This window comes from Rattus norvegicus, chromosome 20, assembly GCF_021556685.1.
Source record: "Rattus norvegicus strain SHRSP/BbbUtx chromosome 20, alternate assembly SHRSP_T2T, whole genome shotgun sequence".
NCBI classification, from domain to species: Eukaryota; Metazoa; Chordata; class Mammalia; order Rodentia; family Muridae; genus Rattus; species Rattus norvegicus.
The window spans coordinates 6433134-6448275 of record NC_141553.1 but is presented as its reverse complement, the minus strand read 5'-3'; the positions used below and the strand labels follow the sequence as shown (position 1 = coordinate 6448275).

The 15142-nt window shown below is 50.9% G+C and overlaps 1 protein-coding gene across 2 annotated transcripts in view; it reads left to right on the top strand.

Moving 5' to 3' along the window:
* Nudt3 (nudix hydrolase 3) overlaps positions 1-15142 on the top strand; it is a 52590-nt gene that overhangs the window by 21447 nt on the left and 16001 nt on the right. The window contains 1 exon segment of one of the 2 annotated variants that reach the window (NM_001024243.2): positions 5293-5403. The exons of the other annotated variant lie outside the window; for it this stretch is intronic. Within the exon segment in view, the coding sequence (NP_001019414.1) occupies positions 5293-5403 (111 nt within the window). 2 annotated transcript variants of the gene reach the window in all.

Sequence of the window (15142 nt, the reverse complement as noted above, 5' to 3'; positions counted from 1 at the left end):
CTTACAGGGTCAGAGGTTCAGTCCATTGTCATCAAGGCAGGAGCATGGCAGCATCCAGGCAGGTACTGTGCAGGAGGAGCTGAGAGTTCTGCATCCTCATCTGAAGGCTGCTAGAAGGTAACTAGAACTAGGGTGTACTAGCCCACGCCCACAGTGGCACACCTACTGCCACTACCTCCAAATAGTGCTGTCCTGGGCCAAGCATATGCAAACCATGACACATGTACAGTGGGCACACCTTGTCAGCTGAACCTATTCCCACCCCTTCACTTTCACAATTCAGCTGCTGGGATGGTTTGCATAAGCTCGTCCCAGGGAGTGGCACCATTAGAAGCTGTGGCCTTGTTGGAGGAAGTGTGTCACTGTGGGGTGGGCTTGGAGACCCTCCTCCTAGCTGTCTGAGGATGCTCAGTCTGTTCCTGGCTTCCTTCAGGTGAAGATGTAGAACTCGGCTCCTCCTGAACCATGCCTGCCTGGATGCTGCCATGCTCCCGCCTTGATGATAATGGACTGAACCCTGAACCTGTAAGCCAGCCCCAGTTAAGTGTCGTCCTTATAAGACTTGCTTTGGTCATGGCGTCTGCTCACAGCAGGAAAACCCTGAGACAGCCACATATTTTAAGGATTTGAAAAAAACTCAGATTCTTTGTCACACAGTAGCATGAGATTGTCTAGCTGAGTTCACACTGAGGCCTGAGAACCAGTGTGGTCAGGTTTGGTGTTGTATCCCAGGCTCCTGGGACCAGTTTTCTGTATTCGTCTCCTTTGCACTGCTGTGACCACAGACTTGGCAGAAACACCGCACAGCTGGGAATGGCATTGCCACTCAAAGCTTCCTAAGGACTTCAGTCCACGCGGGGAAGGACGGACAGACGAATGGGTAGAACACGTGGTGGCAAATACTAGACTTCACAGTACTGCAGACTACAGCTGAGCATGCCGGCCAGACTCGAGTAGGCGGATCCCTCACGGGCAGGCCCACACAAGCGTTCTGGGAGCTAGAACTTACTGGAAGCTCTGCTGTTGTGAAAGGAGTGCCACAGCAGGGCCAAGTGCAGTGGAAGCATGGCCTGGAGACACTCCAGGGCCAAGCCATGTAGGGAGGCTGAGCAAGACGGCCACCATAGGCCTTTCTGCAGTTGGTGTGACTACTAGGAGGGGCTAGGAGGTGTGGCCTTGTTGGAAGAGTTCACCACTGGGGGTGAGCTTCGAGGCTCAGCAGGCCCACGCCATTCCGAGGTAGTATAAGTGTCTGTTTTTGTCTGCATCTCTGTGTCTCTGTTTCTGCCTGTCTGTGTCTCTGTCTGTGTGTCTCTTTGTGTCTGTCTTTCTTGTTTGTTCTGTCTGTCTGTCTGTCTCTGGAATTGTGAGCCTCAAATTGAATGTTTTCTTTTATAAGTTACCTTGATCATGGTATCTCTTCCCAGCAATAGAAAACTAAGACACTGTGCTGCAGAGTAAGCTCTGTACTGTGGTGAGAACGAGTCGAGGGACTGTGGAGCCCGCTAGTGTATTCCCCCGTGGGAAGTGGGTGGTGTAAAGGTGCTGCTTGGTTGTAACAGCAGAAGGCTGGAGGCGCCCAAGGTCCACCAGGCCCAGGGTGTGACTCAGGGATGGGTGCTTATCCAGCTCACGTGCAGTCTTGGACTCCAACACCAAAACCGAACAAAACACTCAAGTGCAAGTGCAGTGAATTATGATAGGAGCCTGTTAATAAAGTCTTCAGAGGGGCTACACATAAGGCCAGCGGTTGAGAGCACCGCTGTTCTTCCAGAGGTGCTGGGTTCAAATCCCAGAACCCACGTGGTAACTTCTAAGTGCTCCGATGCTTCCCCTCTTAAATTTTATCTTTTTCTATGCGAGTAGGTGTTTTGCCTGCCGGTGTGCATGCGGTGCCCGCAGAAACTACAAGAGAGCCTGGATCTCCTGGAACTGGAGTTACAGATGGTTTGTGAGCTGCCGTGTGGATGCTGGAAACTGAACCCTCTGTCCTCTGTGAGGTGCACAGAAAGAACAGGGCCCTTTATTGCTGAGCCATCTCTCCAGCCAAACTATGCCCCTTTTGGACTGTGCAGACGCTGGGTACCAGTGATACACACACACGTCTAGGCAAAGCACTCAGCACATGGTGATCAGGGCAAGTCTAGGAACAGAAGCTAACCTTGGTGAAGCACACCCCAGCAGGGATGGCTTGGGAGTAGGCCTTTATTAGTTTTATATGGACACCTTTATTAGTTTTATAAGGGAGGAAGGGAAGGAGGAAGGAAGGAAGGCAGGTGGGTGTGGGCTGACAGCTTGAGGGGGTGCTTCAGTGTGTGTGTGGGGGCAGCATATGAGGCATTTGGTCACATTGTCATGGTCAGGTGACAGAGCTGAGAGAATGCACTGCTCTGCTGGCCTTTCTTTCTCTTCCTCTTTGGCTTGCTGGCTGGGGACCTGCTGCCAGCTTTGTTCACAGACATTGTAAGGTGCGTTCATTAGCGCCCGAGACATCGGAGTGTCATCAGAAGGAGCTGTCCGTCTTGCTAAGTGTAGAAATGACATGGGTATTGTGCTGACTTGTTAATCAAAGAAAGAAAACTCAAGGGGTTGAGGATTTGGCTCAGTGGTAGAGCACTTGCCTAGCAAGCGCAAGGCCCTGGGTTTGGTCCTCAGCCCTGAAAAAAAAAAAAAAAGAAAACTCAGGTATTCAGAGGTCAAGACCTATTGATGTCTGGAGTTTGCTTTGAACTGTTCCCTAGTGTGGCTGTAGGAGGTCAGGTGAGACTGGGAAGCCTTCACAGTCATCGAGGCAGGGGAGGGGGCAGTTCACGCGAATATTTACTTTGGTGTTGGTCATCTGTTAAGAGGAGTCCTGTAGGGGTTGGGGATTTAGCTCAGCGGTAGAGCGCTTGCCTAGCGAGCACAAGGCCCTGGGTTCAGTCCCCAGCTCCGGAAAAAAAAAAAAAGGGGAAAAAAAAAAGAATTTGATATATCTTGCTTCTCATTATAGAGACTTCCTGTTTCTGTCCCAGGGCTTCATCGGTTCGGCAACTAACTATATTTAGGTTACTAGTCCATTTTGAGTTGATTTTTTATTTTATCTGAGGAGTCCAATGAGAACTTGTATTTTGATGATGAGTTTTATGGCCTGTCCGTGTTATATGTCAACATCCTTTAGTATAGAGAGAGGAAGGGTATGATTTCAGTGCGAAAGTTCCTCATGGGTGTGTGGTTCACATTGGCCCAGCTGCTGGGGTCTGTTCTGGAAGGCTGTGAACCTTCCGGTCATGGGCCTAACTGGGAGTCACTGGGATTACTTTGTCTCTGCTTCCTGACCCACAGAGATGTGAACTTGGTGATTTGTTTCCACTGGCGTGGGACCACACAGTTCCTTGCCATGATGAACAGTTCCTTCAATCTATAGCCAAGAAGCACAAAAGCCCCACTGACGTTCCTGAAGTTGCTTCTTGTTGGGTGTTTGCCGATGGCGGCAAGGAAAGCAACCTTGCACAGCAGCTAATGCTCGCACAGGCCGTGTGGTGTTTGCATGACCACAGTGGTGTCATACTGCCCAAAGCAGAAAACAGTTCCAAATGGCACCTTGTCAGTATGGGAGGGTAGTTTGGGCTCTGCATATGAACTTGCGGAGCCGTCCGGACCCACACAGGACAGGTTTTATGGATCAGTAGCAGGAGACTCTGTCATGACAGGGAAAGGAGATTCAAGGATGACAGTGAAATTTCCAAGAAGCCCCAGGTGTGGAAGGGACATGAGATGGTGGAAGGTCAGTGGCTTCTGTGAGGGCCAGAGAGGCAGGAGCAAGTTCAGCAGCAAAGATGGGTGGGAGGGGGTGCTCATGGGGAATGGTTCGGAATAGTGCAGGAGGCTCAGCCCTCCCCAGAAAAAGGCCTGTGGGAGACACTCAGCCGTCCTCTAGCCCTGAAAGTTAGCAGCCCATGCGCACCCTCACCTGGAGTCCCCCAGAGAGCTGTGGTGGAGGAACTGGAGAAAGTGTGCACTTCAGTCTCCGCCATCACCAGCTGGTTAAGTCCAAAGTAGTAGAATTATAATCATGTGTGTATCTGTGTGGGTATACACATGTGCATGTGTTTTTAACTGATGTATGTGTCCGTGTGGGTATACACATGTGCATGTGTTTTTAACTGATGTGTGTGTCCGTGTGGGTATTAAAACATGCATGTGTAGCCTGCTGAGTCCAGAGGAAAGTGTTGATCCCCCTGGAGATGGACTTACCCAGTGTGTGTGTGCTGTGAGCAGACTAGGGTTCTCTGAGAGAACTATAGGCACACTTAATTGTTGAGCCGTCTCTAACCAGGCCTTTCGTCTTTTTTACATTTTGTCTTTTTCCCTTTTGTTTGTTTTGAGACAGCGTCTCTATATGTAACCCTGACTGTCTTGAACTTCACCGTGTCATCTTCCCATTTCTTTTTTTTTTTTTTTTTTTTTTTCTTTTTTTTCGGAGCTGGGGACCGAACCCAGGGCCTTGCGCTCACTAGGCAAGCGCTCTACCACTGAGCTAAATCCCCAAACCCATCTTCCCATTTCTTAATCAACTTTCTAAGTTAAATTTCAGCTGAACATGATGGACACACATGTAATCTTAGCACACGGGAAGTGGGAGTCAGGCGGGCCAGACTGACTACAGCATGATACTCTTATAGTATACATTAAAAAAGAGTTCTGGGGCTGGAGAGATGGCTCGGTAGTTAAGATCACTGGCTGCTCTTCCTCAGGACCCCGGTTTAATTCCTAGCACCAGCAAGGCAGCTGTAATTCCAGCTCTAGGGACTCCAGCGCTCCCTTCTGGCCTCCATGCACACGATGAACTTGAGTAGTGGAAGGACTTCCGCCCAGTGGGAGCTCAGCTCCGGAGTGTACTGTGGGCTGGACACTTGTGTGGCCTGTGGCAGTGTCCATAGCTTATGGCGTCCGTCTGTCCACCTGGTGGCCTCACTCCTGGTCGTCTTGCAGCTTTTCCAGGCTTCTTGGCCCCACCTGTTTTATGTGTGTTCTGAGGGATTTAGGAAACAGGAGAGGACGGAGGAGAAGGTGAGAAGACAGCTGAGTGGAGGGGAGCGCAAAGGCCACAGCCCTCGGTTGTTCCCAGAAGATGCCATTGGCATGTCCTGGGCGGAGCGCCTACTGTTCCCAGCACCAGGCGCTGCCTCGTAAAGAGTTATTTGTAGCTGTAAGCGAGAGCCAGTTCCTAGTTACTGTGGTGCTTGTTCTGTTTGGACTGACTTGTGAGTATCTTCTTGAATGTGACCTCCCTGTGACCTCTGACTTCAGGTGCTGCTCGTGAGCAGTAGCCGCCATCCAGACCGATGGATTGTTCCTGGAGGAGGCATGGAGCCTGAGGAGGAGCCAAGTGTGGCAGCGGTCCGGGAAGTGTGTGAGGAGGTACGTGCTGACAGCCTGTCCTGCAGGTGCTACTGTGTCTCCGCCCAGAGTGGTGTCCTTCTGACCCCAGAAAGACAGCATTTAATGGTCACCACAGCCTCACGGCTTCAGTGCTGTGACACAACAGGGTTTGTCCCCATTTTCTGCAGGAGGAGGGCTGTCAATAGTGACGGTGTCTAGTGACACCTGTCAGGCTTTTGTGACTTCTTGTGGCTCTTCTCCAGCATCACCTCTGGTGCTTGTCATAGATCAAATGTCAGTGCTAAGAGGAGGCAGCTGCTCGGTGATGCTCATTCTCTGTGACATGGAGGAGGGCGAGGCCGTGGCTCCTGTGCCTGTCGCCGTGGCTAGTGATACAGTGCTGGTTATGGTATTGAGAGCTGATAGTATTTCAGTCATAGTGTGTACAACATATGTGGGCCGGTTTCCTTGACCGCCTCCCTAAATGTGCCAGGATAATCCAGAGTCAAATCGTGAGTCCTTAGTTCCCTTGGTGTGAGAACTCACAGCCCAGGAGGGCTGGGGAGTGGCTTAGTTGAACAGTGTTTTCCTAGCATGCATAAAGCCCACGTTCAGGCTCCAGGAATTCTCCCTTCTGCACAGAGAGCTCACGATCTAAGGGGGAGTAAAAGCCCAGAGGAAGGAGGAAGAGCAGTTGCTCTGCGGCCTACGGCGGCCCCGTGCTCAGCTCTTCTAGTGCGACCTCACTGAGGACGTGTGCAGAACGCAGCTGCGGCTGCTCTTGTCCCCATGAACTTCCTTGGCACACAGAGTATTTCTTTTCAAATGTATTTGCTTGTTCTAGTGGGATCTAAACCTGATTCTGTAGACATAGGAAGTGGCATTTGGGGCACTTAGGGGCCAGGGAATCCGTGTTAGTGGTCAGGTTCTAACGTGTGCAAGGGGCAGCTCTCGGTGCCACCAAAACCACACGGAAGGTTCTTGGCTAGGCTGTGGCTCCGTTTGTAGAGTGGTGACCTGGCATTCCCGAGTCCTGAGTGTGACCCCAGCACTGTATGAACCGGGATCAGGGTACAGACCTCTCCTTCCAGCTCTAAGGTGGAGGCAGGAGGAGCAGAGTGAAGTCAAGGCAGCCAGAGCTACACGAGCCTCTATGCCAAGCAGCCCCAGAGACTGCCCGCCCGCCCGCCCGCCCGCCCGCCCGCCATTTCTGTCGGTCGGGCTCCCGCTGCAGCCCCGTGAGAGTCTCTTACCCAGAGTACTCTTGAGACTCAGTCCCTGTTGCCTTCACTGTAGGGGACCAAGACTCGTGTGGGCGGTGGCCATGCTCCCCTCAGCCTCCCTTGTTGTCCTGCTGTCGTTTGCCTGTCTCCTGTGGGAGCAGCCTGACCCTCACTGTCCCATCCTCACCCTCTGCAGGTGCGGGTTCTGCACGTTTGCCTCAGGTGTCCTCATATGGAGGAGAGATCTGTACTCAGCAGCTTCTGCCAGAGGGGACTGCCCGGCTCCCACGGCCTGTCTGAGTAGCTTGGCTTTCAGACCCTCTTCAGAGTTGCAGCTCCATTAGTGTCTCGTGCCCATAGCCCCAGCACTGGGGGTAGAGGTAGGGGGATTGCTATAAGTGGTTTCAGACTAGCTTGGTTTACATAGTGAATTGAGTTCCAAGACAGGTTCCATATCGAGACCCTGTCTCGAAATAAACCAGCTCCTTTAATCATGTCACTCGGGAGACAAGGCAGGCAGCCTCTCTCCACCTCACATATAAACAAAGGAAGCAAAAAATAAGAGAACGGTCAAGAAGAGGTCTTTCCGTTTGTGTGTGTTTGTTTGTTTCTGAGACAGGGTTTCTTTTTCTAACAGCCCTGGCTGGCCTGAACTTGCTTTGTGTACAGGGCTGACCTTGAACTAAGAGATCTGCCTGCTTCTGCCTCCCAAGTGCTGGGATCCAAGGTCTATGTCACCACTTGGCTATAAGACCTTTAGGGTTTGTCCGATTAGAGACTTACTTATATTTTAGTTTAACATGTTTTTTCTATGGATGTGAATGAGTAACTGGATGGGATGCTCGCCTGTGGTCCTAGCATGTGGGAGGCGGAGGCAGGAGGCAGTAGACTCTGGCCTGAGATGCTCTGTAACAAGACAAACCCCTGACAGTCTGTGATTTCAGTCAGTCAGTCTCTGACAGGAGTAGCCATAGAGGATACAAGGCATGGTCAGCATATGGGTCCGGCTGTGTGACTGCGGCTCCCCTTTGTTGACGGTTAGACACGGCCGTCTCAGCTTCTAGATGGAGGTGCTCTCTGAGGGCTCTGCTCTGGAAGGGCACCTCCGCCATCCTAGTCCCCTGGGGTGAGGGACAGGAAGGCCAGAGAGTGCATCTCCAGACTCTGCATTGGCTGCAGCTACGTTTCCTTTGGGAAAGCAAGGCTCTGATGTAAACCCCTGCATAGACTACCTTAGCCACAGGACAGAAGCCAAGGGGCTTCCAGGGGAGCTGGCCTGTCTGTCTTGGGGGCATGTATTTTTATTTTTTTATTTTATTTTATTTTATTTTATTTATTTATTTATTTATTTTTTTGGTTCTTTTTTTCGGAGCTGGGGACCGAACCCAGGGCCTTGCGCTTCCTAGGTAAGCGCTCTACCACTGAGCTAAATCCCCAGCCCTAGGGGGGCATGTATTTTAAGGAGATGCAGCTATAATGTCTGCTTCCTGATTTGGCTGTTTCTGTGACTTTTTTTTTTTTCTTCTTTTTTTTGGAGCTGGGGACCGAACCCAGGACCTTGCGCTTCCTAGGCAAGCGCTCTACCACTGAGCTAAATCCCCAACCCCTGTTTCTCTGACTTTTGACTGCTTCCTGGCCCATCCGAGAGGCAGCAGCCACCTTGGCAGTCCTATCGTAGTGTGTTTTAGGGAATTGATTATGGAACCTTGGCCTGCAGGTCTGTCTCCTCGTATGTCTGATTCTGTGAACTTTCTTATCCCTTAGCAAACACTTTTCTTTCCTTTTTAAAGATTTACTTGTTTTATGTATATGAATACACTGTTCTGTCTTCAGACATACCAGAAGAGGGCATCAGACCCCATTACAGATGGTTGTGAGCCACCATGTGGTTGCTGGGAATTGAACTCAGGACCTCTGGAAGAGCAGCCAGCGCTCTTAACTGCTGAGCCATCTCTCCAGGCCAGAAGACCACTTTCTTAACCTAATCAGATTGGAGTCTGCTGACTGCTCGTGGAGGGCTCAGCTCTGAGGAGGTCTGGGTTCCTGTGGGCAATGATTCCTGTGGTCTGTCTGCCATCCTTCCTTGCTGACTGCAAGGAAAGTGAGAGGTAGTGGCTGAGCATCTCCAGGGGACGTGAACGGGTCAGAATTCACCGCAGATCTGCACCTTTAAAGCTTCTTACCAGCTGAGTGTGTCTGCCTACTCAGCAGCGCCTGCTCTGTCTGTATCAAGCCTGGGCCTCTGCACAAGTACACACATGTACACAACATATTTGAGTTTTGTCTTCAGTGAGATTAGCACCTTATGGAGGAATACAAATAAATAAAAACTATAGTCTGAAAGTTAAGATTTAAAAGAACAGTCAGTTTGACATGGTATAAGCCTTCCTCTAAGAGGAGGTCTGGATAACTTCAGACCTACCCGCTCATTTCTGAATGTCCCATATTGGAAGGGTCTGATGTCTGTCTCCTGCCCCAGAGAAATGTTAGAAGAGGGGTGGGAACATGGGTAGCAGCGTTTTGCCCTGGAGCAGAATTCGGCCTCACATCTTACAGCATCTGAAGTCTTGGACCCTCTGTGTGCAGGCAGTGGCACTGTGACTTTGTACTTGGCCTTCCTAGGCCTGAGGTCTCTGGACTTTTGCCTGGTTCTTTCAAGAGGATGGGCACTGGACCAGTCAAGAGGGTTCATGCTACAGAAGTCTGCACGTCTAAATCAGGCTGCTTCTGTCATTTTCACAGTACCTGAGGCAAAGTGATGTTTGATTTGATACCTTGCAGTTATGAGCTCAGACAGACTAGGGAAGATCTGAACTGCGAGAGAAGGGAGGTTGCTCAGAGCCCTGGGACCAGGCTGCTGTTGCTTGGCCTTAGCGTGCATTGTGAAGGACAGCGGTCTTACAGAGCACACCTTGGTTCCATGTCTAGCTCTGGAAGTTCATCTTTTTGTTATATGGCCCCCTCTCTCGGTGGTGTGGTGTGTGTGTGTGTGTGTGTGTGTGTGTGTGTGTGTGTGTGTGTGGTCACAGCCATGGTATCTCACATGTGTGAGAGTCACAGGACAGTGCACAGGAATGGTCCTGAGGGTTGGCCTGGGCTGTGAAGCTCTTCAGCAAGCGCCTTTACCTGCAGAGCCGGCTCCCTTCCCTCTCCAGCCCTGGGTAGCCGAGCTTTGTGGGAGAGGCTCTGCAGTGAGAAGCAAGGCCTGTGTGGTCTTAGGGTTACTGTTTCTTGTAGTTATGCAGGAAACTTAAAACTTTGGCCAAAAGGCAGAGAGGGGCCGAGTCTGAGGCTGCTGCGTGACGTCTCTTTCCTTTCCTTGCATATATCTCTGTAAGCCACGAGTGTCGCCATGGATAGAAAACTGTGTGTGTGCGCGCGTGTGTGTGTGTGTGTGTGTGTGTGTGTGTGCATGCACCCACGTGACTTCCCCTGCACTGCCTTCTTTCCTGTCACCCTTGGCTTTGCTGTGAGCTCACAGCCTGGGGCTTCCCTCAGGTGTGCACCCTGAGGTGCCGGCTCCCCTGGCTTGGTGCTGCCCCTCACATTTGTAGTTCACGCGCTGACAAGAATGGCTTCCACTGCAGGCAGGCACTGCTGGTCTGTTGAGGAAAGAACAAGAAACGACCATAGTGAACTTTCGTTTCTGGGATAGGAGTGGAGCTCCTGATTGAATGGGAGCCAGAGGCTAGGTCTCCTCTCCACATCATCTCTCCGTGGTCTACACACACACACACACACACACACACACACACACACACACACATGCATGCACACTCACAGGCATATGTGCACACATGCATACACACACACACACACACAATCAGTACAGTCTTAACAAGGCTCCTTTTCTGAGAACATTTTTTAATTGATTAGCTAACTAATCGATTAACAAATCGGGTGATTTTGGGGATACAGTTTTAGTGTATAGCCCAGGTTGGCCTTGTACACAGATCTTTCTGTTTCTCAGCCAATTAAATTACTCCGTAAAGTTTTAACTGGCTTGTCGCGTCTATTCATGTGGAAAGCTGCTGGTGTGACCAGGAAACTGTTGTGGAGTCCATGGTGACTCTTGTCACTGTCCCTGAGATTTCAGAAGGAGCTCTTGGTGGAGGGTGCTCTGATGAAACACCTAGTGGGAGCGTGTGGGGGGGATGGCGTTGTGGCACAGAGTGAGGATGTGGAAAGCAGGAGCTTAGAGCGTTTGTTCGTTCATCAGTCATCATGTTCCTTCCTCCCCCGGGAAGCAAATGAGGAGCAGTAGTGACGCACTCTCGTTCTCCTTCACTCAGTCTAGGACCCCAACCCGTGGATGCTGTTGTGCAGGGCACAGTGGTCTGCTGACCTCCATTAACCTGATGGAGGGACTGGCTTACACTTGGTAAAGCCTGCCAAGATGACAGTCAGTACGCCATTACAAGAAATGAGTACTCCTCTGTGGAACTGTTGGCTGTTCTGTGTTAGCCAGGGCTCCTGTGGATAAACGAGGAAGACTGTTACGGGTCACAGCAACAGGACGTGATCGAAGCTCTTTCAGCTCACTTGGGGGCCTTTCGGACAGAAGTGAGTTAGGAACAACGCTGTAGTGGGTTCCTCTGCTGGTTGGTGTAGGTCCGAGGTCTGTGGATACCAGGAGCTGTCAATGCGCTGCTAAACTGGGCACAGCATTGCACACCTGCAGTCCTGACACAGCTCGTGGGAGAGAGCAGGGGACACTGCTCAGTTCCTCCTCAGCCCCTGACACCTGCCTCTAAGAACAAACAAAATGGAGAGAGACTGGGGGGGAGGGGGAGAGGGGAGGGAAGGAGAGGAGAGGAGAAGAGAGCGATGGCTTAGCTGGTAGCGTTGGCTATGCAAGCATGAGGACCTGAGTTTGGATCCCAGGACCCTCTGAGCTAGGCATGATAGCGCTCACTCCCTTTAAACCCAGCACTTGGAAGCAGAGATAGGAGGATCTGTGCGTTTGAAGCCATGGCTGCCAGAGTAACAGTGAGACCCCGTCTTTAAAAAAAGCAAAAGAAACTCACACAAAAAAAGACAGATTGAGGAAGACAGCCAGTGTGAATCTCTGACCGCCACACTCAACAGTCACGTGCTGACACGCGTGGTCACTCGTGCACAGAAAACAGCATGAGCACTGACATGGGAGGCAAGCAGCTCGAAGCTCCCTCCCTCCCTCCCTCCCTCCCTCCCTCCCTCCCTCCCGTGTCGCTTAGCGATGACCTACCTTACCTTCTTTCTGGAGTAAGTGTGCTTCAACTAACACAGTCTCCAGTGCTAATGCCCACAAATTAGAATGCAGTGCGATTTTAGGCTTCAAGAGATAAAACCTGATTTCCCACCCACATAAGATGTGTGGAAGGACTTCAAAACAGCCATCCCTGGTCTCAGACGGCCGTTCTGTTGCTGTTCTGTTGCCTCTCGCTGTCTCCGTCTGCAGTCACCACCCCATACCGCCATCATCACAGAAGCACAGCCAGCCTCGCACGCTCCCACGCTCGTGGAGAACACAGTTTTGGAGTTCCTCCGTCCTGGCAGATCCCCGTTGCTCAGCTAGTTACTCCGTTACGTGAGTTAACCGTCAGGAAAGCATGGCGCTGTGGATGGACAGGAGTGAGCACGGTTCCCACTCGGCTTCCCACTGTTACACAGAGAGGAAGTTGTAGATAAAGATACACATCCCAGCTCACTGGGGTCAGGCTGGGAAGATGGCTCTGGCTTCTTTTCAAAAGTAACCAGGTTCTGTTCTGAGCACCATTGCTGTGCATAGCTGCCTAGGACTCCAGTCCCAGGGCTTGTGAGACCTCCCTACTGCCCTCTTTGGGCACTAGGTGCACACACACACACACACACACACACACACACACACACACACACACACAGGCAAGGCATTCATATTCAGACTCATGTATATTTGCTGTGTTTTGCCGTTTCCCAAATGTTGGGATTAAAGGCATAGACCACTGTGCCCAGCTTAAAAATATTTTTTTGTCTTCCTTCCTTCCTTCCTTCCTTCCTTCCTTCCTTCCTTCCTTCCTTCCTTCCTTCCTTCCTTCCTTCCTTCCTTCCTTCCTGACAAGGTCTGCTCTATTATGTAGCCCTGGCTGTCCTGGAATTTCTATGTAGACCAGACTGGCCTCAAACCTGTAGACACCCACGTGCCTTTGCCCTCCAGGTTCTGAGATTGAAGGAGTGTATTACCGAACCCAACAAATTAGTTTTTTCACTTCTTTTTTTTTTGGTTCTTTTTTTTTTTTTTTTCGGAGCTGGGGACCGAACTCAGGGCCTTGTGCTCGCTAGGCAAGCGCTCTACCTCTGAGCTAAATCCCCAACCCCTCACTTCATTTTTTATATGCATTAGTGTTTTGCCTGCTGTATGACTGTGTGAGGGCATTGCTTCCCCTGGAGCTGGACTTGCAGACAGTTGTGAGCGGTCATGTGGGTGCTGGGATTTGAGCTGGGTCCTTTGGAAGAGCAGCCAGTGTTCTTAACTAGCTAATCCATTTCTTCACAACGATTTTAATTAAAAAGCTGGTATTGTGCCCTTATCAGATTAGCTGAGGTTTAAAGGCACGTTCTGCTGATGCTGGAGAAGGAGGCACAGAGTCCTCACTGAGGAGAGAACTTGCCGCACAAGCTCGAGGGCCTGAGTTCTGTCCCCAGCCCCCATGTGAGAGACCCTATCTCAAGAAATGGATTGAAAGCGGCTGAGGAGAACACTGGTTGATGATCCCTGGACACCACACACACACACACACACACACACACACACACACACACACACAGAATGTTAGTGCTGGCTGGGCCCTACACTGGCACACCTGCTTTCTGCTGGCTCTTGCCACACATTGATGCCATGGTGGCTTCCTCCTGCTGCCAGCTTGCTGTCTAGAACTCACTGCTCTCTGGATTTCCAGCTTAGTCACTGAATTTTATGGAAGATTGTGACTGCAGCTGAGTGTGCACACTTTCCCAACATTACCGTGTAGTGTCCAGTTCAAACATGCATCTGTTATAGTATTTTTTTTTTTCGGAGCTGGGGACCGAACCTAGGGCCTTGCGATTGCTAGGCAAGCGCTCTACCACTGAGCTAAATCCCCAACCCAGTATTTAATTTTTAAAGGTTTATTGTTTGTGTATGTAAGTAAATGCCATGTGTATGCAGTTGCTTGTGTAGGCCAGAAGAGGGCGCTGGATCCCCTGGAGCTAGTGTTACAGGCGGTTGGGAGCGAGTTGTCTTGTATGTGTGCTAAGATTTGAACTCAGGACCTCTGGAAGAGCAGCAAGTGCTTTTAACTGTTGAGCCATCTCTCCAGCCCCAGTGTTTATAGACAGGCTCTTACTTGTAGCCCTGGCTAGCCCATAGCATCTTTGGTAGATCAGGCTGGCACTGAACTCAGAGATCTGCCTACCTCTGCCTCATGATTGCTGGGATTAAAGATGTACTCTACCACACACATCCAATTTTGTTACTTTTATTTTTTGAGACAGCCTGATTGGGGCTCCACAGAAATCTGTGTCTCTGCCTCCCAAATTTGGGTTTAAAGGCACGTGCCACTAGGCCCCGTCCAGCATTTGTTTTAATCTGGTCCTTTGGAAACAGAAAAGTAAAAGGGAATATAGTTTTTTTCAATACTACCACTAGCATTTTGGTCTTTTTTTTCCCATGTGAGTTTGTGCTGTCCATCCGTCTGTCCATCTGTCCATCTGCCCATCCATAGCATTCCTTCGCCTGCAGGCTTCTCGAACATTAGATAGAGGGGAAAACGGGCTTCGTTAAAGCACACGAGAGACAAGTGCTGGGCAGCAGGGTGGCCCAGTGGGTTGAGTGCCTGCTGGCCAGCCCGACCACCTCAGTTCTCCCCGGACTCACACAGCGCTGTGCTGCACACAAATGCACACGTGCTCGTTAACAAGCTCGGTAACGGTAGGCATGGGCAGGCCAGCGTGAACCGTGAAGGGCCTGTCTCGACTAAACACTAAGAAGCAGACAACAGACGGACAAGCAGACACTAAGGGACTTGGGGCCACTCAGTTGGTAGAGCTCCCGCCTGGCGCACACAGAGCCCCACACTGAGCACCACGTGAGCCATGGTGGTGTGCGCGTCCTTAATCCTCGCGCCTGGGCGTGGAAGGAGGAGGATCTTCATGTATGTCGCAGGTTTCAGGTTAGCTGGGCTGCTCAAGACCCTGCGTCAGAGGAAAAGGAAGGCTCGGCAAGTCAGGTGCTCGCCACCAAGCCCGTGTTTGAGTCCCAGACTTTCATGATGGAAGGAAAGAACCAAATTCCTCAAGTTGTTCTTTCTTTCATACACTCAGTGGTGTGTGTGTGTGTGTGTGTGTGTGTGTGTGTGTGTGTGTGTGTGTGTATGAGACTGTGTGTGTGAGACTGTTTGTGTGAGACTGTGTGTAGAAAACCAGGCTGGGCAGGACAGCACACAAACCCCTTTCATCCGCATCCGCATACACAAGAGGCAGAGGCAGGTGGATCTCTGTGAGTTCAAGGCCACCCTGACCTACACAGTGAGTTGCAGATTAGCCAGGAGTACATCATA